Source organism: Pseudonaja textilis, chromosome 2, assembly GCF_049901715.1.
Source record: "Pseudonaja textilis isolate UNSWEBS1 chromosome 2, rPseTex1.2, whole genome shotgun sequence".
Classification (NCBI taxonomy): Eukaryota; Metazoa; Chordata; class Lepidosauria; order Squamata; family Elapidae; genus Pseudonaja; species Pseudonaja textilis.
In genome coordinates this window covers 10,053,886-10,075,871 of record NC_141991.1, presented here as the reverse complement: position 1 = coordinate 10,075,871, position 21,986 = coordinate 10,053,886, and the positions used below count along the sequence as shown (strand labels likewise).

The following is a 21,986-nucleotide window of genomic DNA, read 5'->3' as shown; positions in this document are numbered from 1 at the left end:
GCCAGGAAGATTGATCACCCTCCTCCCTCCATTTTAGTTTAAAGTCCTTCTGATAAATAAGACAGTTGTTTTCCAAATGTAGTCTTTCCAGTTCTTGTGAGATGCAGTCCATCCCTCTCCAAGAGCCCTTCATGTACGTAATGCAGACCATGGCCAAAGTTCTCTTGACAACATCTTCAATAGATCAATATTTCTGTTGTTAAAATTCATGGATATTTCCATTCTAGTTCCATCCTTTTCTCAAGAAGAATGAGTTTTGCAATCTTTCTCAAAAGAAAATGTACTTGGACCAAAATGGAGATGTAGCAGCAGATCTGGAAATCCTAAGCCACATGGTTGTCCATAAGAAGGTTCCCATCCTAGTGCAGCTGGGGAGTTTTGAAAGACAGAGACTTATTATCAGCCAAGATACTCTTTCACTGCTAAAGTTGCTCAACAAGGTGGGTACAATTTGCTGGTCTTTCACATACCAAAGCCTTGGGAACCATATCAAGTCAGCTATGCCTAGGCAACAAAGTGGATGCCTTTAATTGAAAATTCAGCATGGAGAGTAGAAGCTTTACACTTTTCTTAGATGCCTTGGGAAGCTTCTGTATGATTTAGAAAGGTATTCTTCAGATACTATAATATGGAACAATGTTTTATTCTGATTCAGCCATGTTCAACATTGGGTTGCTGAGTGACTTCACTTTAAATACTTCTAGACACAGATCATGGCCCTTTTGTGTCTCCTCTGCAAGCTGGTGTCTCCATATAACTGGTGACAGAGTCCCTAAAGTGCTTTGGATTGTGGTTCTGATAGCTTTAGGTTTGTTTGTTTCTTGCCTACTGTCAGCTTTGGAATCCTTATTAGAACTAGAAGCTTCCATACCACCACATTCCTGTGCTTGGGAAATTGGGAGGGGGCAGGAGTGGGATTACAGATAACAGATAATCAGAGTTGGAAGGGACCTTGTAGGTCATCTAGTCCAACCCCCATCCAAACAGGAGAACCTACACCATTTCTGACAAATGGCAGTCCAATCTCTTCTTAAAGGCTCAAGTGATGGTGCTCCCACAACTTCTGAGGGCAAGGTGTTCCATTGGTTGATTGTTCTCACTGTCAGAAAGTTTCTCCTTATTTCCAGGTTGAATCTCTCCTTGTTCAGTTTCCATCCATTATTCCTTGTCTGGTCTACAGGTGCTTTAGAAAATAGTTTGAGCCCTTCCTCTCTGTGGCAGTCCCTCAAATATTGGAAAACTACTATCATGTGTCCCCTGGACCTTCTCTTCCCTAGACTAGCCAAGCCCAGTTCCTGCAACCGTTCTTCATATGTTTTAGTCTCCAGTCCCCTAATCTCCAGTCCCCTAATGATCCTGTTTGCTCTTCTCTGTACTTTTTCTAGAATGTCAACATTTTTTTTGAAATGTGGTGAATAAAACTGGATGCAATGCTCTCAATGTGGTCTTACTAAGGCTTTATAGAGTGGTATTAGTACTTTCCTTGATCTTGATCGTATCCCTCTGTTAATATAATTTAGGATTGAATTAGCTTTTTTGGCTGGTGCTGCACACTGCTGGCTCATATTTAGCTGGTTGTCCACTAAGACTCCAAGATCCCTCTCACAGATACTGCTATTGAGCCTGGTTTCACCCAGTCTATATGTGTACTTCTGATTTTTCTTGCCTAAGTGTAGAACTTTACTTTACATTGAATTTCATTTATCAGATACGGTCCAGTGTTCTAGTCTGTCAAGATCCATCTGGATCTTGAGCCTAACTTCTTGGCTATTAGCTATTCCTGCCAGCTTAGTATCATCTGCTAATCTGGTAAGTTCCCCTTCTACTCCCTCATCTAAGTCTTTAATGAAGATATTGAAGAGTACTGGGCCTAAGATGGAACCTTGTGGCACCCCACTGCTTACGTCCCTCCATGTAGACTTAGACCCATTAAGGACTACTCGTTGAGTACAGTTTGTCAGCCAGTTGTGAGTCCATCTCGTGGTGGTGCTATCTATTCCACTTTTTTCTAGCTTGCTAAGAAGTAGGTTGTGGTCTACTTTGTCAAATGCCTTGCTGAAATCTAAATATATCACATCCACAGTATTTTGCTGGTCTGCTAATTTAGTCATTGTGTTGAAGAATGAAATAAGATTGGTTTGGCATGATCTGTTCTTAACAAACCTGTGCTGCCTGCTAGTTATTACTTTACTTGTTTCTAGATGTTGGCAGATCTGTTTTTTTTTTATTAACTTTTCCAGTATCTTCCAAGGTATTGATGCTAGGCTGATTGGTCTATAGTTTCCTGGGTCTGTTTTTTTCCCTTTTTTGAAGATGGGAATCACATTAGTTCTTTTACAGTCCTCTGGTAGTCCCAGGGTGCTCCAGGATTTTTGAAAGATATGGTGCAGTGGTTCTGAGATGACCTCTGCCAGCTCCTTTAAAACTCTGGGATGTTCGTATGAATAATATCTCATATAAAATGATGGAATAAATAGTTAAGTCATGGATGATTAATAATTGATAAATATATAAGCATATGTTAGTTTGACAATGTGAAAATTTATATAGACTATGAGTAATGACTATGAAAGAATAGCACAAAAGATTTGTAAACTGACACACTGTATGTATATAAAATGGAAGATGGTTTTATGTTTTTATGTTTTGTTTGTATATGTTTGTCTTAAAAATAAAAACTTTTATTAAAAAAAAACAACTCTGGGATGTAATCATCAGGCCCCAGTTATTTGTGTTCATCCACATCAGACAGATATTCTCTTACTATTTTTTTGTTTATTTTAACTTTTATTTCTGGTCAGTCTTTTACACTTACGTTTTTGGTGGGTTGAGCTATAGTTTTTTTGTGTGTGAAAATGGATGCAAAGAATGAGTTAAGTAGTTCTGTTTTCTCTCTATTGCCTGTTACTTCCTTGCCATCTTCTCTCTTTAGTGGACTGACTGTTTACTTGATTCTGGATTCTACCTGGTCAGACTGGTTCTATATAAGTGGTTGTTACGATTCTGCGCAGTTCGGAGAACTGGCAAATCATGACACTGGCGGGCTGTGCCCCTCTCCTCCCCTCCCACTCACTGCTTACCTGGTATGCATGCCATCAAACTTGCCTGCTAAGTTATTTTTCTTTCTTTTTTCCTCCATCAGCTATTCTGCTGTGCCTATTTAGATTAGCTAGAAAGCAGGAAATTGTTGGATTTCTTTCTTTCTAGCTAATCTAAAAGGAGAGCTGAACCTAGGACTGGAGCTTCTATTTTTCAGTGCAGACAGCTAGCAGATGCAGAAAGATAGATCTCTGAATGAATCTGTGATTCTGTGAGCAACTCAATCTGCCTGCTTTTCCAGATTTTGGGTAAAAGTTGCTCTTTTTTAAATAAAAAAACATATTTACATAAACATTAATAGTATTTATATACAAGCCATGCCCAGACAGTCATATGACCACCAAGCCACACCCACAAATTAGGCCATGCCCACAGAACTGGCTGCTAAGAAATTTAAAACCCACTCCAGGAAAGAGAAGTTTCATGGGGTGTATGTACTTAGACATAATAACATTTTTCTTTACAGTCAGGGGCATGTTACTCCTGCACCTGGATGAAGAGTGGTTGAAGGGATGTCTCTATGGGAATGGATGGTGATTGGGGCATGTGATGGAGTGATGGGTGCAGGGGATGGATTTTGTATTTTTTTAATTACTGAAGGAAAAACCAGGAACATTCAGATTTGGGTTTTCTCTGATGTGCCAGTGTGACAATTTTAATAAAGTGGAACTTTGAGAAGCACCTATCTTGAAGTTTTGGTGTTAGAGTTTGTTTTCTTGGAATGCTAAGCCTCTACATTTAACAAAGAAGAAGGAAATACTGTTGACTAGTGCCCGAGTTCAGTTTTGAACTGAATCCAATGAAAGTGAATCAAGAGTGGATAGAGATTGTTTTGGTCCCAGTAAGAAAGAAACTCTGGCATCAATATTTAGCTTGTCCTGGTGGGAGGGAAGGTCTCCTGAAAAGAATTGTCCATAGTCTGTGGTGTTTTTAAACCTATCTGACTTGGCTTACTTTCACTCCACTGTGATAATGCAGTCGGCCTTCTGCTCCTAAGGAGGAGGTTCAAAGCACTAAATTCATAATCATAATCAAGGTCCAATATGAGATAATATTTGACTCAGAAAACTGGACTACTAAAATATGACTCTGATCCAAAGGAGCCCTTCCTAATATCTGAAGGAATGAGATACAGTTTGAAAGAAAATGCTGCTTAGAGTTTGTCTTTGAATTATAAGAGGGCACTTCATTTTAAAAACAGAAAGAATCTTTTCTTGGATACTTTGCTAGGTCTTAAAAATATCCCCTTTCTACACATGGCTTTTAATCAGTGGCGAGATTCAAAAAAACTTACTACTGGTTCTGTGGGCATGGCTTGGTGGGCTTGTCATGGCTTGGTAGACATGGCTTGGTGGATGTGGCAGGGGAAGGATACTGCAAAATCTCCATTCCCTTCCTGCCTCACTAACCTGCTTTCCAGCTTTGAACTCCTGTGCATGGCAACACAAGATGACCCAGCTGACTAGCTGGGACTCGGGAGGCAGAGATTAGATTGGGGCAGGGCCAGTCAGAGGTGGTATTTGCCAGTTCTCTGAACTACTCAAAATTTCCACTACCAGTTCTCCAAAACTGTTCAGAACCTGCTGAATACCACCTCTGCTTTTAATCATGTCCCATTTGTTGCAGTGAGGGATGCCTGTCTTTTTGAAGAACATGTTTTCATCACCTCACCTCCACCTCATTTCATCACAGTTCTGGAAACAATGCAGAAACTCTTAATCCTATTTCACCAACATTTCAGTCAAGTAAATTGAACAAATTAACATACAAATAAACAACAAAAACATTTTCTTCAAGGTTGACAGCCCTAATTTCTAAGGAATTTTTCCTTTATATCTTAATTTGGAGATGGTTTTGGATTACTTCAAAAGGCAATAGCTTTGCAATATTTTATATAGTCCAGAAGAAATGTTTCCAGATCATACTGGTCAGAGGTTTCTTCCTCCATCATCAATTTAATCTATTTTAATTAGTTTAATGGAATAAAAATTAATAAATATTTTAGAATTAATTTTATTCTAATTTTTATATGAATAGATCCTCATACTTTAAAATCATGGCTATATGAAGAATAGAGGAATACATATTAATACGACTATGGTGAGGAACCCACTGGTTGTAACTTACAGCATAATTCTTCTCTCAATTCCTTTGCTGCAGACTTTATTAAGTACAAAAAAAATCCTCTCTTGCAATATTAGGCCACGTACAAAAGGGAAGAACTAAGCCAAGAATTTGTGAATAGTGGTATTTCTTGCAACTGTTTGAAACATGTCAGAGATTACATAATTTCCTACATGAAGCTCAGAGACACTGTCTAAAGTTTATATTAACCAACATTTTCCATGGATGGTGAGTCCTAACACATTTTTTTGGTCATTCCTTCTTTTTCTGCTTAGTCTTTGCCTCAGTCCAAATGTGTGGAAAGTTGTCATCCTGGATTTGTCAAGCGGGCTCAGGAAGGACAGCCAGTTTGCTGCTATGACTGCGTTCCTTGTCCAGAGGGGACCATCTCAACTCAGGAAGGTGGGTGATGCAAGAAGTAATGTTCTTGGATATAACCAGAGCATTTCAATCAATACACCTTTAAAAGATATACTGCATCTTTTGGAGTATAAGATGCTCCAAAATATAAGATACACCTAGCTTTTGGGGAAGAAAACAAGAAAGAAAAATCTGCCTCTGCCTCCCAACCATTTGCCTCCTTGCAGCAAACAGCCTGTTTCAGTTTCAGCTTCAGCTTCAGCTTCAGCTTCAGTACAGCCTGATTATCACAAGCAGCTGATTGTTGGTTGGATTGTCCTCTCGACGATCAGCTGTTTCAGGCTTCAGGGATTGCCATAATCTATTGCCGCCTCCTTGTGCCCCATTTTCAGCCTCCGCATGCCACATTTTCAGCCTTCATGTGCCCCATTTTCCTCCAGTTCTGGGTGGCGGGGATTAGAATGGGTGGAAAATGGGGTGCGCTGAGGCCGAAAATGGGATATGGAGGCCAACAATGGGGTGCACGGTGGTGATAATAGGCAATGGCAATCCCTGCTGCCTGAAACAACTGATTGTCTGGATGCCAATCCAATTGTCAATCAGCTGCTTGTGCTAATCAGGCTGTGCTAAAGCTGAAACTGAAACAGGCTGTTTGCTGTTTCCTGCAAGGAAGCAAATGGCTGGGAGGCAGAGGCCAAAGGGTGGGGGCCAGTGGGTGGGAGGGTGGGGCTTCAGCAACATTTGCTGAATAAGATGCACAGACATTTTCACCACTTTGGGGACCGGAAAAAAAATGTGTCTTATACTCTGAAAAATATGATAGATCTAAGCTTGACTATTTTCTTATTGTTGTTTGTTTTCAACAATTTATGTCACATTGGGAGGAATAAGATTTTGAAGGGTGAGGTCGGAAGACATAGAATGACATAGTAGCTTGAATAAGCTTATTTCTGGCAGAAAAAAGTATCTCTTTTGCTTATCACTTTGGAATAAATCAATCATTCATTGTTGTTTGAGATTATAGAACCACATAAGCAGAATAGGAGGACCAAGGAGGGTGAAAGGTTTGATTCAGGAGACAAGAGAAATTCAAACAGAGGACTCAGCATAAAATCCATTGAGGTGATAGGAGTGTGGGAGAAGGAAGGGAAACTAAATTTGCCATAATTTGAAATAAAACCCGCACCTTCCCTTTCCAGACCTCTGTTTTTCCATTTTATAGTTTCAGAAGTAAAAGACAAATATGGTTTTGTAGACTAGTTCAACAGTCCCAGGTTCAGCATAGCCAATAGCATGGATTCATTGGTTGGATTGCTGCTGGGCTTTCCCACTTCTAATCTTCCCAATTTTCTTGTTTGTTAAATAAAAAGTAGATACAAACAATTCCCACATGAACAAAATAGGAATATACTGTAATCATGTTCCTGAAAAAGGGGGAGAGGCTTAAAAGAACTGTTGGGGATTAGAAGGAATCAGTCCTAGCATAAAGGAGGACAAAAAAGAGAATCAATAAAACAAATCTACATAAGATCCATTTATATCACTGTAGAGTTCATTCATTATCTTTAAAATTGTTATCAAATTGACTAGAAATTAAATAAATACATTGCAGTAACAGATAAAGACTCACTTCTTAAATTATTTCAAGAATAGGTCATGTTTAAAATAAAGTTATTTATTTATTTATCAAACTTACATAGCCGCTCATCTTACATAAAGCAAATCTTAGTGACTTACAACCAACAATAAAATATTTATCAAACTAGATTAACTAATGAAAGGAATACTTGAAAATGTTTATGTATGATCAAACCAGCACACATGACCTTATTACTAGGAGATTCCCAGGCCTATTGAAAGAAACATTTTAAGATATTACTAGAAAACCTCAAGGCAATTCTGACTTGGACCAAAGGTGGTATTCAGCAGGCTCTGACCAGTTCTAATGAACCAATAGTAGAAATTTTGAGTAGTTTGGAGAACTGGCAAATACCACCTCTGACTGCCATCCCGCCCCCATCTATTCTCTGCCTCCCATTGAGTCCCAGCTGATCAGCTGGGTCTTCTTTGGTTGCCATGCATAGGAGAACAGAGCTGGAAAACAGGTTAGTAGGGTGGGGAAGGAATGGGGATTTTGCAGTATCATTCCCCTGTCACATACACCAAGCCACGCCCACAGAACCAGTAGTAAAAAAATTTGAATCTCACCACTGTCTTGGAATTAGTTAGTTTGTGGGTCCAGCCCAACACTGGATCAGTTTTACACAAGACAATTTGAGCCAAAAGTCCCCTTGAGAGTGAACTGGAGTTCAGTACTTTATTTCTGCACAGAAGCAAAGATGCATGCTTGGGATCCAAGTTCAAATCAAATGTGTCTGTTGATAGTCAAGAAACTGTTTTTATCCTTTTATAAATGATTTACTTTCCATCTATCAGATGGGGCTTTCCATCTCTCAGTGTCAGCTGTTCTCTGAAGAATGTATTCTGTCTATTTTCTTTAGATATGGAAAAATGCACCAAGTGTCCAGATGATAAATATACAAATGAGAATCGAGTCCAATGTATCTCCAAAGTTATAACTTTCCTGTCTTATGAAGAACATCTGGGCATCATGCTGGTTTCCTTGGTCCTGCTCTTTTTCCTAATCACAGGCTTTGTTGTCATCATATTTATTAAATATCGAGAAACTCCCATTGTCAAAGCCAACAACCGGGACCTCTCCTTCATCCTCCTGGTCTCCCTCCTGCTTTGCTTCTTGTCTACTTTCCTCTTCATTGGACAGCCAAGGAAAGCCACCTGTCTTCTCCGACAAACAATGTTCAGCATTGTCTTCTCAATAGCTGTGTCTTCTGTGTTGGCTAAAACAATTACAGTTGTGCTGGCCTTTCTGGCCACAAAACCAGGGAACAGGGTAAAGAGATGGTTGGGGAAGAGTTTGGCCAACTCCATCATCCTTTCTTGTTCTACTATCCAAATGTTAATCTGTGCCATGTGGGCGGGAGTTTCTCCCCCATTCCCTGACTCTGACTTCCACACCCAACCTGGAGAGATCATCCTGAAATGCAATGAAGGCTCTGTCACTATGTTTTATGTTGTCCTAAGCTACATGGGTTTCCTAGCTGTCATCTGCTTCACAGTGGCTTTCCTGGCCAGGAACCTCCCTGGGGCCTTCAATGAAGCCAAGTTAATCACGTTCAGCATGTTGGTCTTCTGCAGTGTCTGGGTCTCCTTCCTGCCCACCTACCTGAGCACCAAAGGGAAATACATGGTGGCTGTGCAGGTCTTCTCGATCTTGACCTCCAGTGCTGGACTGTTGGGCTGTATCTTCTTCCCAAAATGCTACATTATCATTCTGAGGCCAGATCTAAACACCAAAGAACATCTAATGGTGAAAGTAAGAAACTGATTATGAAGTTGCTTCTTAGGCTCATAACCTTTAATTATTCACTGACAACATTATTGGTTTATATTCTTCATTTGCATTTTTAAATAATGTAGTTTATTTAAAACCAAGGGAAAGAGAGATATGAGGAGAGTTAGACTAATTAAATTAAAATCCAAGATAACCATCCAACAATATAATACATGAAATACTAATTAATTTGTGTTTTTAAAAGTGTTGGGAGTCCTCCTTTTCCTCAGCACACAGGTGTGATGACCCAAGGCATGGCACAAAGGCAACACAATCAAATGAACAAGAAGAGTCCCTTTATTATCTCCAACTTTGCCCCCATTGTCCAGGTTACCTTCGGCTGGAGAAAAAGTCTCCCAAGTACAGCCTTTAACTGGAGAAAATTCAGTCCAAAACAAGATACATACAGGCCAGAGGTGGTATTCAACAGGTTCTGACCAGTTCTGGAGAACTGGTAGCAGAAATTTTGAGTAGTTTGGAGTACTGACTGGAGATTTTACAGTATCCTTTCCCTGCCATGCCCATCAAGCCACGCTCACAGAACTGGTAGTAAAAAAAATTGAATCCCACCACTGATACAAACTGTAACTAAAAATCCACATAAACCACACAGCAGTAATTAACTTGACAGGGCAGGAGAAGGAATTGCTGGCTTGAAAGCACGGCAAAACTCACACAGTTGGGAAGACATCAGGAACACAGATAAGCCACGACAAGGCCAGATAAATTCACAATTTGCTCCCCACAGTTTGCTATGTGCAGTTTCCCTTTTTAAACACTGTGTTCCCAGCTGCAGCTAATGAAGGAATCATGGCTCTTTCCTCCCCTGTAAGCCATGCAATTCACACTTCTCCCTTCTCCATTCCTCCTTGTGTGGCCTAGGATGAAGAGGGGATGGACTTTCAATTCCCTCTCCCTTGCTCTACCTCTTCCCTGCTCTGCCCAGCCAGACTTTGCTCTTCCCCAGTTTCTTCCATAGCAAATGGAGCCACACTCCAACTCCCTGTCAGCTGTTTAGCCTCCCCTCCAGATCAGATTCCGACAGGGGCATGACAACAGGTTAGCCAATATTTGCCTTAAGCAACTTTTTCCAAATGGGATACATATGATCCATGTCCTGGGCTTTGGAGTGCTGTAAGTATGGCAAGTATCTTCAAAACTAGTTAGGAAGGTGTAAAACTTTATTTCCTTCACAATACTTTGGGAATTGGTATTTCCATTCCCCCAAGTTGTAGAGAAGAGTTAGTGAGGATGACATGTCACTGCAGCTTCAACTGCTCTTTCTTCTGATGTATTTTTTTCAATAATTTCCTTTTAGTTAAGCTCCAAATCTTCTTTGTGGCTTAGCCTTTTTTAGTCTCCAATTCCAGCTTTTGTGGGCTGAGGCATTGAGGAGACTTCTGGTGAATAATCTCCTGTAGCGGACATTTTTATAGCCTTTTACTTCATGACAGGACTGGTTTACTGTTATTCTTTGTTAATTCTCAGTTGACTGCCCTAGCACCCTCTAGCCTATCTGATATTCCTAGTTTCTAATGAAAATAATACAAGCCATGTGGTTGGTGGTTGGCTGGGGAAAGTTTTTTTAAAATATATATGGAAAAGTCCTTGATTCAAGTTAAGAAAATCTCCCCAACTGTAAGAGCCACCCACAAAGGAGAATGAAAGGAGTCAGATGGGAATAGAGGTGGTATTCAGCCAGTTCTGACAAGTTCTGGAGAATCACTAGTGGAAATTTTGAGTAGTTCAGAGAACTGGTAAATACCATCTCTGGTTGGCCCTGCCCCTATCTATTTGCTGCCTCCCAAGTCCCAGCTGATCAGCTGGGTTTTCTTTTGTTGCCCTGCACAGAAGAACAGAGTTGGAAAGCAGGTTAGTGGAATGGGGAGGGAATGGGGATTTTACAGTATCCTTCCCCTGCCACACCCACCAAGACACTCCCACAGAACCGGTAGTAAAATAATTTGAATACCACCACTGGATGGGGGGAAAATAAATGGTGTGAAGGATTTGGTATTGGAGTGCCAGATGTTCAGGAGAGATTGAGGAGTCTGAATATTAAGGAGGGTATGTTGGAGGTTGCAAGGCTCCCTCCAGTTTTGAAAAAGAGTCCTTGGGAAACGAGATGGAAAGCAGACTGGGAAAAGAGAAGTTGGATTTAGGGACTGAGAATGAGATGGGAGGAGATGGGTAGACCTGAATGATCATGCCATGTCATGTGTGTCACTGTGATGCATTTTGCAATTATAATTCTTATAATTATAATTCTTATAATTATAATTTTTATATGTCTTATGGTATCCCTGGACACCTGCATAACTGTCAAACAGACAACAAATGGTCAAAATTGGGAGCGTCCTATCAAATTCTGTACCTGTCAACAGTGGTGTCTCCCAAGGTAGTGTTCTAGGACCAACTCTTTTCATACTCTACGTAAATGACCTCTGTGATTATATCAAGAGCAATAGCGTTCTCTTCACTGATGATGTAAAGCTATTCAACACCACAGACAATGCCGCTTTCCTTCAAAAAGACCTTGACTATGTATCAGAATGGTCAAACAAATGGCAACGTCAAATCTCAACAAATAAATGCTCTGTCCTACATATCGGCAAAAAAAAACCAGAAAATAAAATACAAGCTGAATAGTCAAGACCCTGTTGATGATCCAAACTCTGTCAAGGATCTTGGAGTACTCATCTCTAATTATCTAAATGCTAGAGCCCACTGTAACTACATAACCAAAAAGGCATTAAGAATTGTTAACCTAATCTTACATAGCTTTTTCTCTGGTAATATTACACTAATAACTAGAGCATACAAAACATTTGCTAGACCAATACTCGAATACAGCTCATCAGTCAGGGAACCCACATGACGTACCTGCTATTAACACAGTTGAGAAAGTCCAGAAATATTTCACAAGAAGAGTCCTCCACTCCTCTACTCATTGTAGAATACCTTATGCCACCAGACTCGAAATTCTAGACCTAGAAAACCTAGAACTACGGCGCCTTCAGTCCGATCTAAGTATAGTATATAAAATCATACATTGCAATGTCCTACCTGCAAATGAATACTTCAGCTTCAACCATAACAACACAAGAGCACACAACAGATACAAACTCAAGGTTAACCGCACCAAGCTTGATTGCAGGAAATAGGACTTCAGCAACAGAGTGATCAATGTCTGGAATACTCTACCTGACTCTCTGGTTTCTTCCCCAAACCCCAAAAACTTTAACCTTAGACTGTCTACTATTGACCTCACCCCTTTCCTAAGAGGTCTGTAGGGGGCGTGCATAAGAGCACCAATGTGCCTACTATCCCTGTCCTATTGTTTCTTTTATTTTTTATTTTTCTTATATGTATCCATGTATTCATAACTATGTTTTTGCTTATACTTATTATCTTGTAAACAATAATCAAATAATCAAATAATCAAATAATCAAATTATTCATGGCAATTTTATACATTTCCCAGAAACTGTATATGCTCTTGTAAGTAGCCTGAAATATCCTCCAAACTACAATTGACATACAGTATGTTTGAAATGTTCCTGAACATCTACCCCAATTTAGCTAAACTCAGTGGGAAAATCACCCAACATTCACAAACAGTGTCAATGCCCAAGCAATACATTAGATATATATAAGTATTATATTAGGACTTCAGAGACTCGGGTTTATTCCAGAGGTTGTATTCAGCAGGTTCTGATCAGTTCTGGAGAACCGGTAGCGGAAATTTTGAGTAGTTAGGAGAACCGGCAAATACCTCCTCTGACTGGCCCCGCTCCCATCTATTCTCTGCCTCCCAAGTCCCAGCCCTGCACAGGAGAATGGAGCTGGAAAGCAGGTTAGTGGGGTGGGGAGGGAATGGGGATTTTACAGTATCCTTCCCATGGAGTGGGGTGGGTATGCAGATTTTGCAGTTTCTTTCCCCTGCCACACCCACCAAGCCATGCCCACAGAACTAGTAAATTTTTTTTTGGATCCCACCACTACTTTCCATTGATGCACCCCAAAGTCTTATCCCCCAAGAGTGACCAACTGAAGAAACCTGGTTTAAGAAGGAACCTGAAAATGTAGCTTCCAATGCAGTTATTCTCTGATTCTCTGATTTTTAAGACAGCAATGGATAAAGGATGACATTGAAACAGTGCAGTGACACCTGGTATTGTCTGGAAACCTGGAAATTAGCAAAAACCAGCAGGAAAACAATTACTTTGCAACTGATATGACCTACATTAATAGAGGGGGTCTTAAAAGCCTGTCTTAAAAGCCTGTCCCTGCTTGGGATTAGATGGGTGGGTGAACTTCAGGATCTAAGAATCAGGCAAGGAGTCCTGGGGACGTGCTGGATCCCCCTCACCCAAAGTGGAATCTTTATCTTCAACACTCCTGGCATCATTTCCTCCAGGACTATCATTCTTATATCATTATCAATATCACTTTTTAATGATGTGGGCATGGTTTGGTAGACATGGCAGGGGAAGGATTCTGTAAAATGCCATTCCCTTCCCACCCCATTAGCCTGATTTCCAGCTCCATTCTCTTGTGCAAGCAACAAAAGAAAACCCAGCCTATCAGCTGGGACTCAGGAGGCAGAGATGGGGGGCAGGGCCAGTCAGAGGTGGTATTTGCTGGTTCTCTGAACTACTCAAAATTTCCACTGCTGGTTCTCCAGAACTGGTCAGAACCTGCTGAATACCATCTCTGATTTCAATGGAGAAGGAAATGCAACCACTAGGGCATCTTTGGAAGCAGAGGACCTATTTCACAGCTCAGAAGGGGGTGACCTCCCTCCCTCGTAGCAGCACAGCAAAGTCTAGATTAGCACCTGCCAAAAAAACTCTTTTTTTCACCCTATTCTGTAAATATGACATTGAACCAAAAGAAAATCTACCATGCCAGTGTCTTAAGGAAATGACACAAGAGAGTGGAACCTGGGGTGGCTTTGTTAGTACTGCAAAATAGAATAGAATAACAGAGTTGGAAGGGACTTTGGAGGTCTTCTAGTTCAACCCCCTGCCTAGGCAGGAAACCCTACACCACTTCAGACAAATGGATATCCAATCTCTTCTTTAAACTTCCAGTGTTGGACCATTTACAGGTTCTGGAGGCAAGCTGTTCCTCTGATTAATTGTTCTAACTGTCAGGAAATGTCTCCTTAGTTCTGAGTTGCTTCTCTCCTTGATTAGTTTCCAACTCCATAGAGTTGTGTAGAGTTTAGAGTGATGCTTCTTCTCCTTCACATTATCAAAATCATAGTTGTTTGCTCATGCACTCGCGCCAGACTTCAAGGAATGGCCCCCAAAGAGAGTTATAGAGGTAAACATTAGCCTAAAAAAAAGAGCTCAATACTAGATAAGAAATGCCTAAAGAACCACGATGGAGAACAAGCATGTGAATGAATTGCCCCATCCTCCTCTTTGGACATGAGGCATTCACAGGACCCCATTTGACTTAGGAAAATGGGGAAACTCTCCAATCCTCCAAAATAAGATGTTGGTTTTTGCTACCATTGAAAAAAAGGAAAAAGCTGCAAGGCAGGGGGTTGATTCAGGCAGACAAATGGTCCTTCTGCTTCTCCTTCTCATACTGCTTCCTCACACAGCCAGTGGGAGGCTTGGAAATGCCCCCTGAATCTGAAGAGGAATGAAGTTGACCCACTGAATTATTACAAGCAGGGAGACCTCCTTCTGGGAGAGGTCCTCGGTGTAATGAATGCAGTATTCTGCCCTTACAATTTCAGCAGGACCCCCTCTATAAAGGTTTCTGGGTAGGTCACATCAGATACAATGAAACTTGTTTTTCTGCTGGTCTTTGCTAATTTCCAGGCTTCCAGACAACTCCGGGTGTCACTGCACTGTTTCATTCTCATCCTTCATCCACTGCTGTCTTAAAATCAGAGAAACAGAGAATAACAGCATTGGAAGCTACTTTTCTTGTGTTCGTTTTCAGGTTCCTTCTTAGATCAGGTTTCCTCAGTTGGTCGCTCTTGGGGGATAAGAGTTTGGAGTGCACCAGTGCAAAGTCATCAGCCCTACGTAGCCTCCTGTGTTTGGGGAGTCTCTTTTCAAAGGCGACAGAGTTCCTTCTCCCTTTAGTCAAGTGCATAACTGAAACCCACTTACTTTTACCTTATCTAAACAGAGAGATCTTAACTGAGGTAGCAGAGCAGGTCTCTCTTACTCTTTCCACCATCACAAACCCATAATTGATTGTTAAATAGGATACATTCTCAATTTGGCGCCTAAATTCTGTGGGGGGTGATTTGAAAGGGACCTTCTTTTCTTCTGGAATAGAGAAGGTGGTGGTGATAGCTGCTTCCCTGTGTTTGACCACCCAGCCTTGCAGGACTAGGAACAAGGGGTGGACATTTCAATGGAGAAGGAGATGCAACCACTAGGACAGCTTTGGAGGCAGAGGAGCTATTTCACAGCTCAGAAGGGGGTGACTTCCCTCCCTGGTAGCAGCTCGGCAAAATCTAGATTAGCATCTCTCAAATAAACCATTTTTTCCCCCCACCTTATGCTGTAAATATGACACTGAACCATTAGATGTCCTCCACCATCCTTTCTGGAAAAGAAGGGACCTGAGAAGTCATCTGTGATTTTTCTGTGCCAAGACTTGCAGAGAAGAAAGTAAGCTGGACACCTGCCACAGTTTAGTGATAAGGAAGCTTTTTGAGAGGGGGGGAGAGAGGGAGAGAGGAAAAGAGGGAGGGTGGAAGAGAGGGGGAGAGGGAGAGAGAGAGGGAGGGAGGGAGAGAGAGAGGGAGGGAGAGAAGAGAGAGAGAGAGATGCTTTTGACAGTATCTCAAGACAGTGACTGAAACTGTAGTCAACAGGCTGAACTTGAGTCAAGACCAGACTTCCGGTGGACAAGCAAAAAAATGCCAGGGTTGGATGGGATGGAGTCAAGACATTTGCCTAGGTGGAATCCAGGCTTAGAAGTGTGGAATAGCAAGCTAAACACAGCAGTGCTGAAACTTGAGAAGTTGTTATCAGTGTTTTTGCCCAGAGAGGAGGCTAAAAATGAACCAGCTGCGACTCCATCCCCATACACAATTGAGGTGTGTTACACACTAGAGTCAGCTATTTTTCTGGGCTGCCTTTTGGCAGCTCTCCCTGCACGGAGCTCAGTCCTCAGCTGTTAAGTCTTAAAAGCCTGTCCCTACTTGGGATTGGATGGGTAGGTGAACTTCACAATCCAAGAAGCAGGCAAGGAGTTCTTCCCCTCACCCAAAGTGGAATCATTGTCTTCAACACTCCTGGCATCACATCCTCCAGGACTATCATCCTTGGATGCCCCTGGTTTGACTTCTTGCTTGTCCTTTCCACCAGAGAACACAACCAGTTTCTAGGTGTCTCTATAGGATAATTCAAAGATATTCCAGGCCTGAAAGTCCCAACATTGATACATTGCACCTTTTCGGATTTGAAATAACTCTATTGCAATGGTTTTCCTCCACCCCTGCTTTATAATACATTCTCTTTACTATCTAAACTGCATTTTATTTCATTGTTGTTTTCCCAATTCTTTGTACCTTCATAGTCCTTACTCAGAAAGCTCTTTCATGCAGGCTTTGGGGAAATGATGATTGTGATGATGCTAAACCATGGGGCTGATTATTTACTACTGTATATGCAGACATTGAAGTTTGACATGTTGGCTGGTGAGATTTGCAAGATCTTTATTATAGACAGACAAATAAACCCTATGTAACTAAAGAGATGAAAGCATGAGATCTCATTCATTCATTCATTCATTCATTCATTCATTCATTCATTTGCTGCAATTCCCCAAAAAAATCTTAAAACAACATAACAATAGAAGCATGCAGATTAAATGTACATAAAGAACAAGATACTTGACCACTTAACAATACAGCCAGGAAGTGGCTAATAGGGTTGGGGCACTTCTGATCTCTGCAGAGAGAATGTTCCATAGAGCAAGGGCTACTGAAGAAAAATCTTTAATAGTTCATCATTAATGATGGTGTAAAATGTATATTTTTGCAGAAAAGCACCCCTGTTTCACTGGAAAATTCTCCCCTTCCTGTTTACCTTCTGGGAGATCAATCAGGATCTCCAGCTCTTACCCAACATCTCCCTGGGCTACAACCTCCATGACAACCATTTCAACCCAATCAGATGCCTTGCTAGATTTGCTATCTACTGGAGAGGCAAATATTCCAAAGTACAGATGTGGAAGGCATAAAAGTAGTTTTGGATGGGTCCAATGCTGATGTCTCCACCCAGATACCAAATATGCTGGGAATTTATAAAATTCCACAGGTTTGTATGTGTCCCTCAATGTGCATGTGTGTTTGTGGGATCTAAATCTTCTCTGAATCCTCCATGGATCTCAAGCTCAGCTTTTTGATCATGGAAATATGTAGCTTATTGCAATTGGAGTGGTTCTGGAACCACACAGAGAGCAAAGGGTTAAGACAGCCAGATCTAAAATACTCTTCTAGTTAGGTCCCTTCTATTTAGACCAGGGGTGTCCAACCTTTCACCTTCCCTGGGCCACATTAGAAAATGAAAATTTGGTTTGGGCCGCACATAAAATAAAATAACAGTAACAATACCTGATCATCCAAAAAAACCATAGAAAACATAGTTAACATATTAAATTTATTTGGAAATGAAGTTAGTGAGATGTTTTTATTATTAATTATTTATTAAAAATTATTTATTTTTTATCACAGTTTTTTTAATCACGGTTTTTATCATGGTTTATTTTCCGGCCAAATTTTGCGGGGGGAGGAGAAAGCTCGCCCGCCTCGTGCCTACCTCTCCTCCTGCAAATGGCCCGGCTGGATGAGGCAGGACTGGAAGGCAGAAGCAGCAGCAGCGGCGGGGGCAGTGGTGGCGGGGGCAGAAGCGGAGGCGGCGGGGGCAGAAGCGACAGTGACGGCAGGGGCAGAAGTGGCAGCGGGGGCAGAAGCGGTGGGGGCAGAAGTGGTGGCAATGGCGGTGGTGGCAACAGCAGGAGGTGGTGCTCTGACGGCTCCTGCTTTTTCTGTTGCTGCTTGGCCTGGCACTCGCCTCGCCCTGCCTCGCACCTGCTTCTCCTCCTCCTCCTCACTGGCTCTGGCACGAAGGTTGGGGTGGGCACTGGGCCGCAGGTTGGACAAGCCTGATTTAGACAGATACACAGATTAACAGAGTTGGAAGGGACCTTGTAGGTCATCTAGTCCAATCCCCCTGCCTAAGGAAGAGACCCTACACGATTTCTGACAAATGGCACTCCAATTTCTTCTTGAAAGTCTCAAGTGATGAAGCTCCCACAACTTCTAAAGGCAAAGCTGTTCCATTGATTGATTGTTCCCACTGTCAGAAAATTTCTCATTTCTAGGTAGAATCTCTCCTTGATCAGTTTCCATCCATTATTCCATGTCTGGCCTTCAGATGCTTTGGAAAACAGCTCTCAAATATTAGACCAGTGCTATCATGTCTCCCCTGGTCCTTCTCTTCACTAGACTAGCCATGTCCAGTTCTTGCAACCATTCATTGTATGTTTTAGCCTCCAGTCCCCGAATCATCTTGGTTGCTCTTCTCTGCACTTTTTCTAGAATTGAAACATTTTTTTTATAGTGTGGTGACCAAAACTGGACACTGTATTCTAGGTGTAATCTTACTAAGTCTTTATAGAGTGGTATTAGTACCTCACTTGATCTTCATTGTATCCCTCTGTTAGTGCAACTTAGGATTGCATTGGTTTTATTGGCTGCTGCTGTACACTGTTGACTCATATTTAATTGCTTGTCCACTAGGACACCAAGATCCCTCTCACAGTTACTGCTATTAAGTCTGGTTTCACCCAGTCTATATGTGTACGTTTGGTTTTTCTTGCCTAAGTGTAAGAGTTTACTTTTCTCTACATTGAATTTCATTTTGTTAGATAGGGCCCACTGTTCAAGCCAATCGAGATCCATCTGAATCTTGAGCCTATCTTCTATGGTGTTGGCTATTCTTGCCAGCTTAGTATCATCCACAAATTTGGTAAGTTTTCCTTCTATTCCCTCATCTAAGTCATTTATGAAGATATTGAAGAGTACTTGGGCATTTGAGTACTTGTGGAAGAAACATCTGAAACTCAAGGTGGTGTAAGAGGAGGTGCAACCTATGAATAGACTATCTATACAAACTACCTCCTGAAAATAATCTATCCAGAAATATTGAGGTACCTTCCACTATTGTATAAGAAACACCCACCTTTTTAACCATAGATTTCAGTTGCTATTATTCTGGCTGGAATTTGACTCAGCATATAACCCACACTTCTTTTTTTTTGTTCTTCCAGATCAGTTATACTTTTCTTTCAGAGGCTCAGAGTGATAAATCTCATTTCCCTTTTTTTCTATTGAGTGGTCCCCAAAGAAGGAGCTCAGTACCCCACAATTATCAAACTGCTCCAGCATTTCAGGTGGATGATGGTCAATCTAGTTGCACCAGACTCTGATGGTGGAGAGAGGTTCATGAAAAGCTTAACCTCTCTGCTTGTCAGGAATAGCATTTGTGTTGTTTTATCCCAGAGCATCCCAGTGGCTGTCAATGAAGTATGTATTGATCCTTTTCAATTCTGCAAATGGACACAAGTCAACATCTTTGTTTACTTTGCAGCAATTGATACCTTCATAATGGGAATAATGATTATGCAGAAGATAGTTGAATTCTGCACAAAAGCCACAATTGGGAAGATCTGGCTCACTTCAGCTATGTGGGGTATTACTTTTGATTTACAATATAATTCACAGATGATTCCATTCATCTATGGCTATATTTCCTTCTCGATCCAGAATGGCAGAGATGCCAAAGATAATAATCATAGATCTATTTATTATTCTACCATAGACTTTATGGACAAAGTGTTTCATTGTTCCTATTCCAATCATAGCTTGTCTGTGAAAGGCTGGACAAGATGCCCAGAGAATAAGGATGTAGAAGCTCTGCCCCAAGAGAAGATTGAAGGGATCCTTCAGCCTTCCTGAACTTCCAAAATGCCCATTTTTCACCCTGCCTGAGCCTCTGTGTGCGCTCTGCACTTTCCTGCATCCAAAATGGGTCACTTGGGGAGTCCTGGGAGGGGAGGGGAGGGGTGGACAGGGCCAGCCAGAAGTGGGATTTGGGGGTTCTCTGAACTGCACAGAATTTTAGCTAGGGGCTCTCCAAACCCCTGCAAACCCCCAGCAGCCCATCCCTGTGCACATTGGCCAATTTTATGTGATGCATTTATGAAAAAGATTAAAATGGTGGGCAGGTTGGACAGAAAGAGAAAAGGCTAACACTGCAGGAATTGGATAAATCTCTCTTTTCTCCTCTCTCTTATTGCAGATGCAAACCTGTGCACCAAATGTTCAGAGAACAAGCATCTAAATGAGAAATGAGATCAGTGCATCCCAAAACTCATAACCTTCCTATCCTACAGAGAACTTCTGGGGATCATCCTGGCTTTCTTTGCCCTCTTCTTGTCTTTAGCCACAGTGCTCGTCTTAACAATCTTTATAAAACACTTAGAAACTCCATTAGTCAAGGCCAAAAACCAGGACATCTCTTATATCCTCCCTCTTGTTCTCCTTCCTGACCTCCTTCCTCTTCATTGGCCAGCCAAAGAAAGCCACTTGTCTTCTCTGTCAAACTGTTTTCAGCATTGTCTTCTCAACTACAGTCTCCTCTGTCTTAGCCAAGACAATCACTGTAGTGTTGGCCTTCCTGGCCACAAAACCAGGAAACACCATGAGGAGGTGGCTGGGGAAGACTCTGGCCAGCTCCCTTGTACTTTCTTGTTCTGGAATCAAAACTCTCATTTGCTCCATCTGGCTAGGTGTCTCTTCCCCATTCCCTGACTCTGATTTCTACTCCCAGTCTGGAGAGATCATCCTTCAATGCAATGAAGCCTCTGTTCTCATGTTCTACATCACTCTCATACATGGGCTTCTTGGCTGGCATCTGCTTCATAGTGGCTTTCCTGGCCAGAAATTTCCCTGGGGCCTTCAGTGAAGCCAAGGTGATCACTTTCAGCATGCTGGTTTTCTGTAGTGTCTGGGTGAATTTTATGCCTGTCTACCTGAGCACCAAAGGGAAATACATGGTGGCTGTGCAGGTCTTCTCCATCTTGGCCTCCAGTGCTGGTCTGCTAGGCTGCATTTTCCTCCCCAAGTGCTATATTATTATCCTTAGGCCAAACCTCAACACAAAGGAGCAGCTCATATTAAAAGTTGAATAAGAACATAGGGATGCCTTTTTTGTATTTTAAGATGATACATTAGGACCAAAGTTGGTATTCAGCAGATTCTGACCAGTTCTGGTAGTGGAAATTTTGAGTAGTTTAGAGAACTGGCAAATACCACTTCTGACTTCCCCGTCACATCCACCAGGCTACGTCCACAGAACCAGTAGTAAAAAAAAATTGAATCTCATCACTGGTTAGGACCCTTTGTGATAATACATTTTTTTTGTATTTTACATTTTAAAGCTTCCACCTGAATCTTCTGCCCTAGTACTCCATGTTTGGTTTGGGGGATGGTGATAAAACTGCAATAAAGGCTGAACAATTCTCTTCCAAAATGATTTAAAAACAAAAAAAGGCCTGAAATTATATGATTCTGTTACAGTGACTTTTGGTTTCTCATTCCTAAGATTTATGCTTATTTTTGGTTAATCTTTTCCTTGTACTTTATTTGCAATTCAATAATATCTTTTCACCTTACAGCTTCAAACATTAAAATGGAAACATGCATGATTATATTTAGGCACATTTTTTTCTGATCAGTAAAACTAAATGAAATTAAACAATGAAAATAAAATGAATATAGTTTACATTGAGTTTGACATTTATTGGTTTGCCTTGTTGTTCCCCATTTGGAATCCATTAAGATTGGGGTAGGCTCATGGAGATAAAGGAAAGAGAGGAAACAGATTATTATTTAACATAGAATGTACTAAATAATAGATGTAGCATTGAATAGAGAAGAAGA

The 21,986-nt window shown here is 41.3% G+C and overlaps 1 protein-coding gene across 1 annotated transcript; it reads left to right on the top strand.

The window, feature by feature from the left end:
- Nucleotides 1-278: 278 nt before the first annotated feature.
- On the top strand, nt 279-8,989 carry LOC113451787 (vomeronasal type-2 receptor 26-like). Its single transcript, XM_026723170.2, has 3 exons — nt 279-440; nt 5,499-5,625; nt 8,085-8,989. Exons 1-3 carry the CDS (start codon nt 279-281, stop codon nt 8,987-8,989), a joined length of 1,194 nt encoding a protein of 397 aa, XP_026578955.2.
- Nucleotides 8,990-21,986: the final 12,997 nt, after the last annotated feature.

Bases quoted from the DNA above. Each gene is read 5' to 3' on its own strand.
- LOC113451787 (XM_026723170.2), top strand. From the start codon at position 279: ATGTACTTGGACCAAAATGGAGATGTAGCAGCAGATCTGGAAATCCTA. The intron at 441-5,498 runs GTGGGTACAATT...TTTTCTGCTTAG, and splicing joins TGCTAAAGTTGCTCAACAAG to TCTTTGCCTCAGTCCAAATG. The intron at 5,626-8,084 runs GTGGGTGATGCA...TATTTTCTTTAG, and splicing joins GACCATCTCAACTCAGGAAG to ATATGGAAAAATGCACCAAG.